The sequence below is a fragment of the Carcharhinus amblyrhynchos genome, chromosome 11, assembly GCF_965287045.1.
Source record: "Carcharhinus amblyrhynchos chromosome 11, sCarAmb.v2.hapA, whole genome shotgun sequence".
Taxonomy (NCBI): Eukaryota; Metazoa; Chordata; class Chondrichthyes; order Carcharhiniformes; family Carcharhinidae; genus Carcharhinus; species Carcharhinus amblyrhynchos.
Window position 1 is genome coordinate 50523120 of NC_137334.1, and position 18000 is coordinate 50541119.

Sequence of the window (18000 nt, forward strand, 5' to 3'; positions counted from 1 at the left end):
AGGATTATCTTTGGAACAGGAGGTCCTACCCAGACAGCACATTTCCTGAGAAATCAGTTTACTTTCAGGAAAAACTATTGACATGTGCAGTAGCTCAGAGGTGGTTAATCATCAGCTGAAGAATATTAATGGGAGAATTGACGAGGCTTTGTGCTGTACTGAGAGACAGTTCAGGTTTTCCAAGCACAGGACAACGAGGGAAAGGTAGGACTATTTACAGGAAGGACGGCAGAAAGATCAAGGCCAGAGTTCTGGGTGAAAATATAGTGGAGGACCCCCAGACAAAAGAAAAGGAGGCATGCCCAGCATGGGAAGAGCAGTGCTCTAACAGCAAGAAGAAAAAGCAAGAGAAATGTCAGATGATAAATCTGTGGAACAATTTTGTAACCTAGAACAGGTTATCACTGTCACATCTCAGAGTAAATAATTTGGAACTATGAACTTGCTACTTCCTGCAGAAGGAGAGCATCAAGTTAACGTGAAGTGTCAGATAGGCATTGGTGGTATGTGCAACATTGAGATTTACAAGCCCATGTGATGTTGATGACCTGAAAATGGAGCCATCGGAGGTAAAATTGAACAATGCTTAGCCAAGAGAACAAACTAAGCTGAAAGTCCAATATAATGGGAAGGAAGAAGATCTCCAGTCCTAGATAATAGACAATGAGCAAAATCTCCTCATCCCAGCTGAAACAAGTCAAAAGTTTGGAGAATAATCTCCATGTATTGGAAGAGATTTAGTGGGTTTTTTTGACTATTAAACAGTTCCTGACAAATTGCAAAGATGTTTTCCAGATCTTGGATAACTTCCTGGTGAATATTGTCTTGAAGTAGATAAGAATGTGAGTGTCAGCATCTTCGGGAAGAATCCCAGCTGTCCTCAAGTCTAGCCTGAAAGACAGAGGAACTCAAAAAGGTGGGAGTAACCAAGAAAATGACGACTCCTACATTCTCGATTGGCAGCATGGTAACAGTGAAAGAACCAAGGACATTGAGATTGTGCACAGATCCAACGGATTGCAATAAAGCTTTGAAAAGATCTCACTACCCCATGCGAAACATTGAAGAAATATTTCCACAACTTGCTAAGATACAAGTATCATCCAAGATGCAAACGATGGATACTGGCAAGTGAAGTTGGATGGAAGCAGCAGTTTTCTGTCTACATTCAAGATGGTATTTGGGATGTACGGATGGTCGAGCATGCCATTTAACATTTCTACTGTGTCTCAACACAGACAGTGTGAGATGCTCAATAATCTTCCAGGAGTAGAAGTAGTTGTGGATTATCCATTAATTAATGAATGTGGAGATACAATGGAAAACGCCATAACAGACCATGATCAGAATCCAGTGAGACTGCTTGAGAAAGCTCACCAGATGAACCTGAAGCTGAACAAGAAAGAGCTGCAACTGAAGATGACGGAAGACAAGTATATAAATCGTGTACTGACAGTGAAAGGACTTTGCCCCAATCCTGATAAGAGGTGAACTGCAGCAGAGATGCAGCAACCAATAGATGTGAAAACGGTGCAACCATTTATTGGATTTGTCAACTACCGAGCAAGGTTTTTGCCCAATTTGTCATCAGAGTGCGAACCTCTATGCAAGCTCATTGCAAAGGATGTTCACTGATATTAGCGCATAGAACAAGGAGTAGCTTTCACTCACATCAAGCAACTAGTGAAGACGACATCGGTGCTGAGGTACTGTAATAAGAACAACACAACTATCTGCAGTCTGCTGCCTTCAAAACTTGGTTTGGAGCAACCCTTGTGCAGCAACCCACTGGTCTGCATTCAGAGTGTTAATACAAGCTGAACGACACTTCGCACTGATTGAACAATTTAATTTGTACCTGTTTGAGAGAGAGAAAGTGATGGTGGAGTCTGACCACAAGCCAGTTCAAAGTATCTGTTTCAAACCGCTTCTATCTGCTCTGAAATACCTGCAATGGATATTGTTTTATTTGCAGAGATATCATTTGGAAGTGAGGTACAAGCAGGGGAAGCAGATGTGCAGCACTGACATGCTATCGAGAGCTGCACACTGTTTGAAGGAAATTAATGCTGCTGGTGCAGAGTGTGAAATCTTCCAGATTCGACAAGAAGCAATAGAAAATCATGCTCTGGAAATCGTCAACCCAGCAGAAACATTGAATCTGACAGGCTAGCGTCTTGCTCAGATCTGACAAAATATGCAACAAAGTGCAACTCTCCAAGTGCCACAGAAAGTAATGATGAAACCACCAAGGGCACACCTGTTACTATATTGTGCACCATTCTGGTTATCCTATTATCGAATGCATATTATTAAACTAGAAAGAGTGCAGAAAAGATTTACTAGGCTGCTACCAGGACTTGATGGCTTGAGTTAAAAGAGAGGCTGGATAAACTGGGACTTTTTTCCCTGTATGTAGGAGGCTTAGGAGTGATCTTATAAAAAATAATGAGGGACATAGATCAGCTAAATAGTCAACATCTTTACCCAAAGGTAGGGGAGTCTAAAACTAGAGCGCATAGGTTTAATGTGAGAGGGAAGAGAAACAAAAGGGTACAGGCAGGCAATTTTTTTCACACAGAAGCGATTTTGTCTTTTAAAAAACATTTAGACAATTACATGGATAAGATGGGTCTGGAGGGATATGGCCAAACGCAGGCAATTGAGACTAGCTTAATGGTAAAAAAGGGTGGCATGGACAAGTTGGGCCAAAGGGCCTGTTTCCATGCTGTGAACCTCTATGACTATGATAAGAAAGTTTTGGGCATACGGAAATAAAATGACTGCTCAAGATAGCATCTTGTACAAAGGAACTAGAGTCATTATATCTAAAGAAATGAGAAGAGAGATACTGAACAGACTTATGCAAGCCATCAAAAAAGTTAGTCAAGTCTGAGGAAGACAAGAGAAGTGCTCCAAGGGCCAAATATGAACAATGAGATTAAGGACCACATCAGTCAGTGCAGTGCTTGTAATGAACAGTAAGTTAAACAAGCTAAAGAGCTGCTCATCACTCATGACATTCCAGAAAACACTAGGAAAAACAATTTTCTGTTCATGTGTAATGACATTCTCTATAGGCCATGGATGTGGGTAACTTGTAACTGCAAATCATAGTGCTTACAAATTTGTTTTCTTTGAAAAGGGGGATGTTTAGAAAATGCCTTTGTACTCTGTTGTACACTGTTGCCTTTTATGTACCATGACTTGTCAAAGTCATGTGATCTTTGAGGTGATCTTCAGTAAAAACAAAGGCAGGAGGTATTTTACCCATAACAGGGAAAACAGGGTTAAGAACCAGTTTTAATAATTCCAGCAAAGCAAAGATTAATGGAGATCAGTGGCAGGTTGGACAGGATCTGTTGAGTGACTTCTTGGGTATTCAACTCTTCTTCAGACAGATTCTACCTCACTGCTGAATATTACTAGCTAATTTCTAATTATGCTTTCCAGCAGTTGTTGTATTTTGCTTTTTGTTCCCAGAAATTCCATACCATTCTTAGCAATAATTTTGAAAATAATCTTTTTGGGGGTTTTGCGAATTTTCCAGCTCAAAATCCATTCCTCCATTATTTCTTTGAGCTTTGAAACATAGGAAGAATGAATGACACAAAAGCAGGCCATTTGATGCATCATGCTCTTGCTGGTTGAAAAATGACTGGACAGCCCTCGGTATAGCATCTGTGGGTTAAAACCTCTCAATTGCAGATACAATTTTTTTTTATTTGGGAATTTCTTCTCCATCACCCTTTCAGGCATTGAGTTCCAAATACCCGCCACCACTGAGTGAAAAATACATCTTCAACTCCTCTCTAATCCTTTAACATTTTCTTTAGATCTATGTTTCCTGGTTACTGATATCCCTTCAAAGGAAAATAGGAACTTTATAAACACTCTATCCATGTGCTTAATAATTTTATACACCTGAATTACATTTTCCCTCAACTTCTTCTGCTTCAAAGATAACAACTCCAGGCTATCAAATCTTTTGCTCAACTAATGTTCTGGGGGACTCGGGTTTGAATCCTGTCAAGGCAGATGGTGGAATTTGAATTCAATAGAATTCGATTGTTGGAAAAACCAATCTGATTCACTAATGTCCTTTAGGGAAGGAAATCTGCTGTCCTTACCCAGTCTGCCCTATATATGACTCCAGAACCACAGCAATGTGGTTGACCCTCAACTGCCCTCCAAGGGCAACTCCGGATGGGCAATAAATCCTGGCCAACCAGCGATGCCCATGTCCCACAAATGAATTAAGAAAAAAATTAACATTATCCATCCCTGGCAACATCCTTGTAAACCTCCTCTGCACACTCTCTAGTGCAAGACCTCCCCTGCACCGTCTCTAGTGTAAGTACATCCTTCCTGTAATGCAAAGATCAGGGGTGAAGTTTTCCTGTCCTGCCTGCCATGGGTAATGTAGTAGGCGGGAGATGGACCATGCAAAGGTCCATTGATCTCGAGCAGAATTTTCCGGTCTTGGTGCGAGCATGGCCATAAGATCCCATCGCAGAGCTGTCTGCAGTACTCAATCTGCTGGACAATCCAATGTTTTATATAATTCCAGCAGAACATCTCTTATATCGAGTAGATCAAAGTATCCTGTGTGCCTTCTTGATTGCCTTTTCTTCCTGCTCTGCTACCTTCAGGGGTCTGTGGGCATACATTCCAAAGTCCTTCTATTCCTCAACATTTCTCAGTATCTAACCATTCATTTTATTCACATTGTTTTATGGGATGTGGGGGTCATGGCAGGGCCAGCATTTGTTGCCCATCCCTAGTTACCCTTAAGGTGGTAATGATGAGCTGCCTTCTTGATGTGCTGCATTCTATCCAGTATCCCTGGCAGTTTGGTACAACTGTAATCTTTTGCCTTTTTATCCTCTGTGAATGCATGACCTCACACTGGATTGATTTCCACTTGTCACTTCTATGTCTACCTGACCACACCACTGATATCTCCCAACAGTCTGCAGTTTTCGTACTATCAACCTCTCAGCCAATTTTTATATAATCTACAGACTTCCTAATCCTGCACCCTACGTGTATGTCTCAATCATTGATGTATACCTCAAAGAGGGCACTGTCCCTGACACCCTGGCACTAACATCCTGACCTGGTGCCTTGGGCCCTGAGGGTGCTTGAAGGGGTAGGTCAAGTGGACATGTGCCCCTCTGCTGCTGTCAGGCTGCAGAGAAAGGGTCCCTCAAGGGTCCAGGAGGTTGGGTGGTCTGGGGCTGGGGCAGAGGGTTGACGAGCCATTCTGAGCCGGGATGGGGGTGTTTTGGCTGGACTGCCCTTTCCAGCTCTGGCAAAACTGAGGATCATCCCTAGCATGGTGATTTCAGGTGGCCCTGTGATCAACATCTGCATTCCTACCTGTCAGCTGTGAAAATTCTGAAGTGGCCAGAACCCGCTGTTTTGCAGAACCCACAGGCCAGTCCCACTGTTCTAAGACCAGGCCACCATTTTTAGAGATCTCCAGAGCCCCGTCTCCACCTAAAAAATGAAATGATGCTCCCCTCACTCACCAGTGGAGACCTTACTAAAGAGGGACATCCTGCAGGTCAGGTCACTTTAACTCCATGCCCCCTCATCACCTGGCAGGATTTTAAATCATTGCAGCACTCTATTCTGAGCAGTCATTTTCCTTTCTCCCTGTCAGAAGCTGCAGATGTGACCAAACTCCTTTGAAGTCCTCTGACAGAGAGGAGAGGTTAATTTCAGCTAGGGTTGGAATGGGTGGAGAATTCCAATCTGTGCAGCTGTGCAGTCAACCCCAATGTATTCATACATCTTTGATTTGAAGTTGCTGAGGCTTCCTACAAGTTCAATTCTTTGAATCCCTCTTCAGTCCAATGAAATCCTATTATCACTAACAAATTTAAGATGCGGTGCATTGCCTTGAAAAAGATTCAGTTGACAGCTCAACGTATTCCTATCATCCTCTAGCCACCCAGTTATTTTTATTTCCCTTCATGGTTGAATGCACTTCAAGTACCCCTTTAATTCTAACCACAAAGTTGACAGAGTTTAATCCTGGTTGCCAGCCTCTGATTTCACTGCCTGTTCTGCAAACCACAATCGTTTTGGAGGTCTGAGGGGAATGGGGCCCTGAATAGGTGCAAGGGGGACTGAGTGAGGGGTCTGAGGGAGCAAGGGGTCTGATTAGAAGATCTGAGGGAGAGCATGGCTGAGTGAGGCTAAGTCAGAAGGGGGGCTAAGTGGGATGACTGAGGGGGGAGTTGAGAGGGGGATCTGAGGGGGAAGGGGGGCTGAGTGGAGAGTCTGAGGAAAAGGATGGCTGAATATGAGGTAAGGGGGAAGAGGGAGCTGAGTGGGGGATCTGAGGGAGAAAAGGGTCTGAGTAGAGGGTTTGAGAGGGAGGAGGGCTAAGTGTGATGTCTGAGGGGGTGCTGAGTGGAGATATCTGAGAAGGAAGGGGGCTAAGTGAAGTGTTTGAGTGGGGGTGGTCAGGTTGGTTTGCCCTCGTGCCTACGTGGTGTTGGGGGGATTAATCATTATTTGTGGGTGAGGGAGGATATCCCTCTTTGGTAAGGGGTTGGTGGTGCTCCACTGCTCAGTGAGGGGGACACCATATCATTTTTTACAGGGAGTGGGCCCTATCTCTGAGCGAGGAGACTTTAAAAATGGTGACCCCCCTGGGGGGGGCTGGCTGGCAGATTCCACAAAATGAGCTCATCTTCATCTTTCAGGTGGGTGAATCCTAGCTGAAAGACACTGCCAACACCAGAGGGAAACATTCCCATTTTCCCGCCAGTGTGGGCACTGAGTGTCAATGTGGGGAAATTGCGGCACAGATGTTCATTTTACACCTCAACGGGTTATGTGCTCCGTTGAAGTCAATGGATCCAAAACCCGCCCAAAAATGTATGTATATAACTCATACCCTGTCAATCAATGTGCTCCTCCCATTGCTCCTTCAGTGATTTATATATATTTTTGTCTCACAGAGTTTCAGGAGGAGAGCTGTTTGAGAGAATAATTGATGAGGATTTCGAGTTGACTGAGAGGGAATGCATCAAATACATGTTGCAAATTAATGAAGGTGTACAATTCATCCACAAGCAGGAAATTGTACATTTGGACTTAAAGCCAGAAAACATCATGTGTGTCAACAAAACAGGAGCAAGGATAAAACTTATCGATTTCGGTCTTGCTCGAAGATTAGGTAATTATTTCACCTGAATACCAGCTTTGATAACTATGTCATATTCCATATTGCCAGATGATGAGTGATCCCACTGAACAAAGTAGGAATTCTGTTACCTTGGACTCATGTGACTGAAAGGCATATGGTATTTTCTGAACCTTGTTATTCAAAGTGACTCACAATTACATCTTTAAGACAATGCATTTAATTCTGAGCAACTGTCAATTCAGAATTCAGCCAACCATAAAGGAAATGCCTTCTTCCAGAAGACTTAGGGCTTCTGCCCCCCCTGCCATGCCTGGGGTCTTCTCTCACTTCTTTATCTGCTTTCCCCCATCCTGGGCCTTCTCCCAGCCACCCCTCCTCCCTTCTCAACCTCCTATAATTCCCATATCCCTGGCGCCCTACCACACCCCCACCCTGGAACCACTCCCCCCTCTGTCCCCTCCCCCACCCCCCTCCATGGGACCACTACCCTCCCTCTCCCCACCCTGGGACCACTCCCCCTCCCCATGCCCTCTCCCTCTACTTGCAACTCACTCCGTCCTCCTCCCCCTCCCTTCCCTCCCCTTCCCCTACTTCCACCTCACTCCATCCCCCTCCCTCTCCCCCCCTCCCCCTTCCTTCCCCCTTCCCCTCTCTCCGTTCTTCTGCCCTTCTCCATCCCCCTCCCCATCCCCTTTCCTTCCCCATGGCCTCCACCTCCCACTCCATCCTCCTCCTTTCCTCCCCTGCCCCACTCCACTGCTCCTCTTCCCTTCCCTCCTCCCCTTCTTCCCCCTCCTCTTCCCCTCCTCCACCTTCACCCCTCCCATTCCCCCTTTCCCCCCCTCCTCTGCCCCTTCCCCTCCCCCCTTTCTACCCCCCCTTTCCCTCTCCTCTTTCTCCCCCTTCTACTCTCTCTCTCCCCTCTCTCCTTTTTCCCCCTTCCCCCATCTCCCTCCTCTCTCTCACTCCCCCACTCTATGCTATGGCCATGCTAAGTTCTCCCTCAGTGTCCCTGAACAGGCGCCAGAGTGTGGCGACTAGGAGATTTTCACAGTAACTTCATTCAATGTTAACCTATTTGTGACATTAGTAAATAAACTTTATAAAACTTATATAGGTGGCAGTATAATGGTTAGCATTTCTGCCTCACAGTGCCAGGGACTTGGGTTCAATTCCCGCCCTGGGTAACTGTGTGGAATTTGTACATTCTCCCCGTGTCTGCGTGAGTTTCCTCTGGGTGTTCCAGTTTCCTCCCACAAGCCAAAGCTGTGCAGCTTAGATGGATTCGACATGATGAATGTGTGGGTTACAAGGATGAGAGGGGTGGGCCTGGATAAGAAGCTCTTTCAAAGAGTAGGTGCAGACTCAATGGGCCGAATGGCCTCCTTCTGCATTGTAGGGATTCTATGAAGACATCCCAATTTGTATCTGTATGCAACCTCTAACTTATTCCTGCTAAAAGCAGCTGCAGCTCAAAGCGACCCTCATCAGGAAATGAACAAGTCACTTTGCAGCTCAAGTGCACAATAGGTGAGTAGTTGGCCCTCATTGTCAGGGCCATTCGGCCCATGCTTAGGCCTCATGCTAGTACTTTGGGCCAATTGGAGGTGGAGGCAGTGGAAATATGAATATTGCTAGCTGACAGTCAGAGTGGACATGCACCTGCAGCAATGGATGGGATGGCCCTGGTAAACTGCTTTACACTGGTACCAAAAGACAGGGTCCGTTGAATTTCTCAGAATATATCCTCAAACAGGCAGCAAAGCCTTATTAACATATTCCCAGGCTGAGGTTCCACCTGTACTATAATTAATGCTTCCAAATGGAATATTGTGGCTGCAACACAAATAGACACAATCTCCCATCTAATCATTCAGGTAGATGTAAATAATCCCATAGCACTATTTGGAAATAGAACAGGAGAGTTATCCCTGGTATCTTATCCAATATTTATCCCCAAAAGCAACTTCACTCACGAACAAATACCTGTTCATTATCATGTTGCTGTTGGGAGCTTGCTGGACCACCTTCCCTATGATGGATGGGAGTGGCCCTTATAAAGGCAGCCTGGCAAGCTGCTTAACACTGGTGCCTGTGGGCAGAGTCTATTGAATTTCTCAGTGTACAGCAGTAACTTCACTTCAAAAGTATTGCATGACGCAGAGTGCTTTCCAATGCCCTGAGGTGGGCAATACACACAAGTCTTTTGAGTGTGTGGGGGAGGGGGGGAACGGTGGGATCTCTGTGCATTCAGTTAACAATCAACCTGATTAACATACAAGACAGGAACTTGGAGATTCAAATGCCAGCCACATTGTTCACTGCTGGTTGTTTATTTTGCATGCAAGAATCAGGCAGACAACAGTTGAAAGTCACCCTTGATGTAGTTTGTTTTGGGTTTGTAATAGGTTTTCCTTGCCCTCACTTATGAATCATAGGGCGGCACAGTGGCACATAGGATTACATAGTGGTACAGTGGTTAGCACTGCTGCCTCACAGCGCCAGAGACGCAGGTTCGATTCCTGGCTTGGGACACTGTCTGTGTGGAGTTTGCGCATTCTCCCCATGTCTGCATGGGTTTCCTCTGGATGCTGCAGTTTCCTCCCACATTCTGAAAAGACATGCTGGTTAGGTGCATTGGCCACGCTAAATTCTCCCTCAGTGTACCCGAACGGGTGCTACAGTGTGGCAACTCAGGGATTTTCACAGTAACTTCATTGCAATTTTAATGTTGTGACAATAATAAATAAACTGATCCAGAATAAATTTAAACACATTAATTTCTTTGTATTCACGTTCTCAGATTAGATCAACAATATTGTATTTTAATATAAACTGTATGTATATTCTGATAATAAATAAACTTCAGACTTTAAGAATTGACACAACTGGTTCATGAATGCTTCACCTTGCCATCTCTGCTCCAAACTGAGATGTCACATCTATCATGGCTCATTGTGTTTTATCTCCTATCTTTACTCACACTCCTTCTCCAATGAATGGAGCAGTTCATTGGCAAACCTCATCTAATGTTAACAGTTAATGAAAATGTTTTGCTAAGGCTAGAAATGACCCTTTACAATGGGTACCATAGTGCCGGAACTCAAAAAGGTCTGTGTGTGTTTCAGCACAGAATGGAGTATTGATGCATAACATGATCCTTTTGCTATTTCTTCCAGAAAGTACATCCTCTCTAAAGGTTCTATTTGGAACACCTGAATTTGTGGCTCCTGAAGTCATCAACTATGAACCAATTGGATATGCAACAGATATGTGGAGCATAGGTGTCATCTGCTACATCTTGTAAGTTAAGTTAATTGCAACCATGATGTGAACCTGACGATATCATGAGTGTGTGCAAAATAGACACAGACATAGATTTTATATTTTTGTCAAAGCAGATTTCCATTTTTACTTGATTCACAAATAACTATTGAATTCACAATTGAGTTGCAAATAGCTTTGTTTCATTTTTTTGTAACTGAAGGAATTAGTGGAGATAATTCTCATCTTCATGATTCCCAACTTCATGCCGATAACCTGGCAATGTGGATCCCATGCTTGGTGCGGAACCCACACGATCATCTTAAAACCAATAGGACAAAATTCTGATGTGTTTTACAGCAGGCGGATGATAGAAGTGGAAATTTCTCCAGTGTCTTTGATCTTAGATCAGATTGGTGGCTTCACTTAAATTGATGCAAATAAGATTGGTTTTCGAAATCTGAATGATCTAACTCTGGGTCTATTTCTAATGTCTGGTGACAATTTGACAGGTACCTTTGTTTGGAAAATTAAAGACTTGTTGTAATTTTATAAACACAAGCATGTTTTCAAGTTAACAGAACAGTGTGAGCTCTGTCTTGTTCCACATTGCAATAATGTACTCTACTGCCATATTATTTGTAATATTGTTCATTAGAATTTTCTTTATTTGATCTTGGGTTGTGGGTGGCACTGGCGTCACAACATTTATTGCCACCTCTCATTAACAGCCAATCATGTGGTAATGGACTAGATTCACAAGTATGACAAAACAGTGAGGGATGGCAAACTCCTTTCCTTGGCATTAGCAAACCTTGGCATTAGTGAACAAGTAAGGTTTTTGTAATCCAGCAGCGCTTTGTGTCTTGTTATCTTGTAACAGTCACAATACAAATTGCTGTATTGGGGTTTGAATTCAAATCCCCACGGTTTGTGGATATACTATTGTTGACCTAATCTGAGCATATGGATCAGTTTATTCAACAGCATTTTTAAAGTTTATTTACTATTGTCACAAGTAGGCTTACATTAACACTGCAAATAAGTTACTGTGACAATCACCTAATTCCTACACTCCGGCACCTTTCAGGTACACTGAGGGAGAATTTAACATGGTCAATGCACTTAACCAGCACATATTTTATGGGTGGAAACTGGAGCATCTGGAGGAAACCCACAAAGACACGGAGAAATGTGCAAAGTTCACACAGACAGTGACCCAAGTCAGGAATCAATCCGGGTCTCTAGCGCTGTGAGGCAATAATGCTAACCACTATATGCCCTTACTTGCCACTTGTTAATTAATTGGAATGAAGACTCATTTTGAATCCCCTACTTTAATGTTATCAGTATAATATGATATTTTGAGACTGAAAGCTATTGCATTTCTTCAGAAAATGTTTAACTAGGATCAAGGGAAGACCACTTAGCCCTTCAAGGCTGCTCCACCATTCAATAAGAACATGGTTGATCTGATTGTAACCTCAACTCCACATTCCCACCTACTCCTGATAACCTTTCACCTCCCAGCTTTTCAGGAATCTACCTTTGCCTCAAAAATATTCAAAGACTTTGCTTCCAATACCTTTTTAGGAAACAAGCTCCAAAGACACTCAATTCTCTGAGAGAAAGAAAAATATCCTAATCTCAGTTCTAAATTACTTTTTCGTTTGAACAATGGCCACTAATACCAGACTCTCTCCACACCTCAGGATCAATCAAGTCATCTCTGATTCTTCTAAACTCCAGTGGATACAAACCTCACCTGTCCAACTTTTCTTCGTAAGACCACCCACCCATTCCTGTTTAACTTTAGTAAACCTTCTCTGAAATGCTTCCAATGCATTTACATCCTTTCTTAAATAAGGAGATGCGTTCTCACCAATGACCTGTATAACTGAAACAAAACCTCCCTTCTTCTGTATTCAATTCCGCTCGCAATAAAGGGTAACATTCCATTAGTTTTGCTAATTACTTGCTGTACCTACAGACCAGCCTTTTACAATTCATGCGCCAGGATACGTAGATCCCTCTGCATCTCAGACATCTTCAATCTCTCAACATTCCAATAATATGATTCTTTTTATTCTTCCTGCCAAAATTAACAATTATGCATTTTCCCATTCCATGCTCCATTTGCCAGATCTTTGCCCATTCATTAAACCTTTCAGTATCCCTTTGTAACCTTCATGTGTCCTCTTCACATTTCACTATCTATCTTTGTGTCATCAGCAAACATAGCAACCAAAGCTTTGGTTCCTTCAGCCAAGTCAAAACTGTAGAACGTTGAGTTTCCTTTAGTAACTGTCAGTAAATGGTAGAAACTCATTAGGAGGTTCATGGCAGGCTCCCATTTTCACAAGACTGAAGGCAGAGTGACAAAACTCCTCTAGCAACTTGCGAGGTTTGGGCTATTTGTTCCTTGCCATAAATTGGGAAGTTATCGATGCAAAAGTAACTGTGGGTACATTAAACCCACTGTTAATTTCTTAGCTAATTCAGAGTCAACAACATTTGACTGGTTTAAGCTTCCTTAAAATTGTTGCCAAACCTTGAATTTGTCATATTATCTGGGCAAAATGGCATTAGAAGTTATACGTCAAGAAATTGGAATACTTTACATCATTTCTTTGTGTCTCCTTCAAGCTCCAAAATGGCATTAGTACAGTTCATGCACACTTTGGGACAGGTTGCACCAGATGCCATATTGGTAAATGCACTGGTCACCCTGGAAGCGATGGCCTAGTGGTGTTATGGCTAGACAATTAATCCAGAAACTCAGCTAATGTTCTGGGAACTTGGGTTCGAATCCTGCTACAGCAGGTGACAGAATTTGAATTCAACAAAGAAAATTTGGAATAAAGAATCTACTAATGACCATAAAACAACTGTCGATTGGCAGAAAAACCCATCTGGTTCACAAATGTCCTTTAAGGAAGAAAATCTATCATCCTTCACCGGTCTTCAGAGTCACAGTAATGTGGTGACTCAGCAACTAAGGATGTGCAATAAATGCTGGCCTCCCAGCGATGCCCATAGAGCAGTATGGTGGCACAGTGGTTAGCACTGCTGCCTCACAGCTCCAGGGACCTGAGTTCAATTCCCGGCTTGGGGCACTGTCTGTGTGGAGTTTGCACGTTCTTCCATGTCTGCGTGGGTTTCCTTCGGGTGCTCCAGTATCTTCCTACAATCCAAAGATGCGGGTTAAGTGGATTGGCCATGCTAAATTGCCCCTTAGTGTCCTGGGATTAGTAGGGTAAATGTGTGGGGTTGTGGGGATAGAACCCAGGATAGGATTATTGTTGGTGCAGACTCAATGGACAAAATAGCTTGCTCCTGCACTGTGGGGAGTCTATGTATTGATATTCCCCTTTGAATGGACAATGGCACAGAGAATGAACAAAGGTCACACAGAACAGAACATGCTGCTGGAAGAGGGAGGATGAGGTGGAAACGAGCTCTCAGCAGGAGGCCATTTCTTTGCAGAGTGTCCAAGAAACAATTGCCCAACTTGAATTTCAGCCAGGAACAATGAGTGTGCAACATATGTGTTCAGCATGGATGTCTCAATTGAAATCTGTCACAGCCACAACTGCAACCTCTGAGCAGATGAGTACAGCATTGCCAGTGGCTCTGATAGTGACCTCTGTAATCAATGTTTAAGCTTCTGGTTCTTCCAGACTGGAGCTGGAGATACTTGCAACATCTTTGCAGTTTGCTGTCCACTATTATGTAAGGAAGGTCACTAAGGCTCCATTTTCAATGAGGGTGAATGAAATTTCAGTCTCTCTTGCCAGAGAGTAGCAGGCGGAGCAAATGTATGGCTTCTTTAGGAATACAGTCTTTCCTATGGTGCAGGCTTTCATTGCCTGCACACCATCACTTGCAAGCACCACATGTCAATTCTATCAGGTACAGAAACTAAAAATGACTCCACTCCCTTGCTGTCCAGCTGTGTTGACCATAGCAGAAAATCATGCAGATTAATTCCTGACAATTTGACAGCAATCATGATGCCTTTATTCTGCAGGTGTCCAGCATGCCAGCCACATTTGGACAACCATGCCAAACCAGAGTGGTGTATCCACTGATCACAACTGATGATTCTGCTGCGGTTCCCATACATATTTCATACATACAATGAAAGCCATATTGCCACACACAATGGATCAAGTAGCCCATGCTTCTGCCATCGATACCGTTTTGGAGGAGCCCTGCAATATGCAGCAGAGCTGGTGTCAAGATTGCTGGTGGTCTGCTGCATGGTGTGTAATCCTGATATCATGAGATGACAGTCCTTGCCATCAGCAATACAGAGAGCAGATGAAGGCTGGAATATGAGGGCAAGGAGGAAGAAAAAGAGAAAGAGGACCTAAAAAGGGCTGATCTGTCCAGGGTCTCCATGAGAAACTCATCCGAGTGCAAGACCAATAACCACAGCACAAAAATTAAATCCATAACAAAGTAAACATTCAAAGCCAAATCTATAAATCAAACCATGCCACACTGCATACACAAATCAATAATCACTCTTGTGCACTCCGTTAGTCCCTTTTTCTCTGTGCCCCTGGCTGTCCTCATTCTCCTACACTGTGCTACTCCAGTGGCTACAGCTCTGAAATATTGGTAGCTGCCGCTTACAGTGCAATGGGAAACTGCGACATCAGCCACTAGAGGCTGCATCATGGTTGAATCTACATGTGTTGACGGAGTTTAAGACCCTTTCCATGTCAGAAAGGAGGGACTGCAGACTCCACCCAAAGCTTGTGTCAAGTTGATGTCAGATTCGTACACATATCCTGATAAAGACGGCTTTCTGTTATGCTTCCAAATCATAGAAAAATTGGGCAGCACAGTGGCAGCACCAGGGACCCGGTTTCAATTCCAGTCTTAAGTGACTCTCCGTATGGAGTTTGCATGTTCTCCCCGTGACTGCGTGGGTTTCCTCTGGGTGCTCCAGCTTCCTCCCACATTCCATAGATGTGCAGATTAGGTTGATTAGCCATGCTAAATTGCCCCTTAATGTCAGGGGAATAGCAGAGTATATATGGCTACAGGAATAAGGCCTAGATTGTAGTCGGTGCAGACTCAACGGGCCAAATGGTCTCCTTCTGAATTGTAGGGATTCTATTCTCCTGTATTGAATGAAAGATTTATGAGACAGAAGGAGACTTTTCAACCTTTCATGCCTTGCCATCTGAGAAAAAGCTCTGCGGTCTCATCCCATCTTCCAGCTCTTGGTCCGCTATCCTATTAGCAAAGACATCTTAAGTGTATCTCCAAGTATTTTTTGAAATGTCTCTATTCCTTTCAAAGCGTTCCAGACACCATCTGGCTGAAAAACCTCTTCCTCAACTCACGTCCATTCTTTCTGCCAATTACTTTGTGCCCTTCATAATTTTATGTGACTCAGTTAAGTCAATGGTAGCACCCCTGGAGCCAGAAGTTCCAGCTCGAGTCACCATCCAAGATTTGGTGAGCATGGAAGATGTGTTGATAACGCAGCCAAACATATTGACTATCAACCTGAAAATCCTTCCAATATTCCTCTGGCGAGCAGGATTTAGAGTGGCATCCAGATCATATCCATCCTGTGATATGGTGTCCAAAACTCCAAATTGCCACCTTTTCTTACATCCCATGAGCTTTTAATCAGTATTCCATTTGGAACCTTATCAATAGCTTTACCAAATTCCATGTAGACTACATCAAATCTGCTACCGTCAACAACTCTCCTTGTTATTAACTCAAAAAGTCAATCAAATTAGTCAGAGTTGACCTTTGACCTTTCCTTCCATGGTTCTCTACATTACTATTCATGGGTCACTCACTGAGGTTAGGCTGACTGACCTGCAAAGACTCAGACTCTTGTCCTTTTTAAACTATGGTTTGACTTTAGCAGTCCTCCAGTTCTCCAGCACGAGGTTTGTAGACAGGTTTGGAAAATGCAACATTTGTGAATCACACCCTCTTTTAGTGGAATATTTATGTCCTGAGGCTTCTTCCTATTTAAATACACCCTGTAATTCTGACGTTGATTTCCCTTCAGGTAACTGTTCCCAATCCAATTTTTTAGACTGATTATTGGTTTAATCAAATTGGCCTATTGCCACTTTAAAACATCTACTCTTGGTATTGCTGTTCTCATCCCAATTCCCACATTCCAGCTTTATCCTAGCTCCCACTCTTCCTTCTGTATCCCAGCTCCCATTGTCCCTGCTTTATCCCAGCTCCCTGAGCTGTCCCACTTCCCACTCTTTCTGTGCAGTCCCAGCTCCTGCTCTTCTGCATCAGGCCATTAAAGAGAGATATTAGTGTAATGGTAACACCACTAAGCTGGTAATCCAGATGCCCAAGGTAATGCTCTGGCAGGTGATGGAAATTGACTTCAATTATTAAATCTGGAATATAAAACACGTCTCAGTAATGGCAATGTCCTTTAAGGAGGAAAGTCTTCTATCCTTACCTGGTCTTCCCTACATGTGACTCCAGGCCCAGAGCAATGTGGTTGTGCCTTAACTGCCCTCTGAAAAGGCCTACTGAGCTAATCAGTTCAAGAGTAATTAGGAATGGGTAACAAATGATGGCCCAACCAGCAACACTTACATCCCTTGGAAGAATAAAAAGAAATTGTCCCTGATACCTCACCACATTCAGATTTCACAGCTGCTATCCTCCCATTTATTTGCCGTGTCAGTATCTGAGTTGATGGTTGTGAAACGTGAAATCGAGTGACAATGTGTCTCCACCATGACTGTCATTTTGCTGTTTGTCCATTCTCTGGCCCAGTAGCACTTCTTGAGAAGGGCAAAAGATACAGTTGTAGTGTCGAGAGGGTGACAAAGTTAGATATGCATGCTTACACCAACTACAGGTTGTAAAGCTGTGGAGAGTGCAGGATGAGGGGGGAGTGGAATGGTATGAATGGTGGATTCCGTATGAAGATGCCATCATCTTTGATGGTTTCAGCCGTGCCATTAGCTTCAGAAATGATCATTCCAATATCGGCTTAAACAGTTTCCTATTTGGGGGGGGGGTGGTGGTAGAACATGCACATATGCCTCTGCATTCAGTTGTCCCTCGAGATTGTGACTAAGAGCATGGTATTATCTGTTTGGGGGATGTGGATGTCATAGCTGGCTGTGTGTGCAAGATGTAAGATGTGGGTGGGAAGCTTGCTAAATGAGGATGAGGTGCAGCATATAAGAGTCCCATATATGTCCTAATTGTTCAAGATGGTTATTAGGTGATTGATGGGGCTATAATGAGCCGAATCTGAGGCTATTAGGGCAGTTGGTTGGATATGACGTTTGAAGATGCACTTATTGACCTTGGTCACACCTGTGAGGTCATTGAACTTTGTGCAGCACCACATCCATACTCAGCCACTAACCCCTGGCATTGATCTCAATAGCCATTTGTTCATCCTGCCTTCTGAGTGTGTGTCTGGAGAACCTCCTGGCTCCCTGTGGATACAGGATATCTCTTCACTTTTCCAACCCCTTCACCAAGACCTCCAGTGCAGCATCCAAAACTCTTGCAGCCATACTCTCCCATGTTGTGTCATAATG

General features: G+C 43.6%; 1 protein-coding gene across 5 annotated transcripts in view; it reads left to right on the forward strand.

Moving 5' to 3' along the window:
• The window catches only part of LOC145350125 (myosin light chain kinase, smooth muscle-like), a 331906-nt gene that overhangs the window by 288687 nt on the left and 25219 nt on the right, over window positions 1-18000 (forward strand). For all 5 annotated transcript variants that reach the window (XM_080199061.1, XM_080199060.1, XM_080199063.1 and 2 more), the window contains 2 exons: window positions 6978-7195; window positions 10345-10468. In XM_080199061.1, the coding sequence (XP_080055187.1) occupies window positions 6978-7195; window positions 10345-10468 (342 nt within the window). The remainder of the gene's footprint in view (window positions 1-6977; window positions 7196-10344; window positions 10469-18000) is intronic.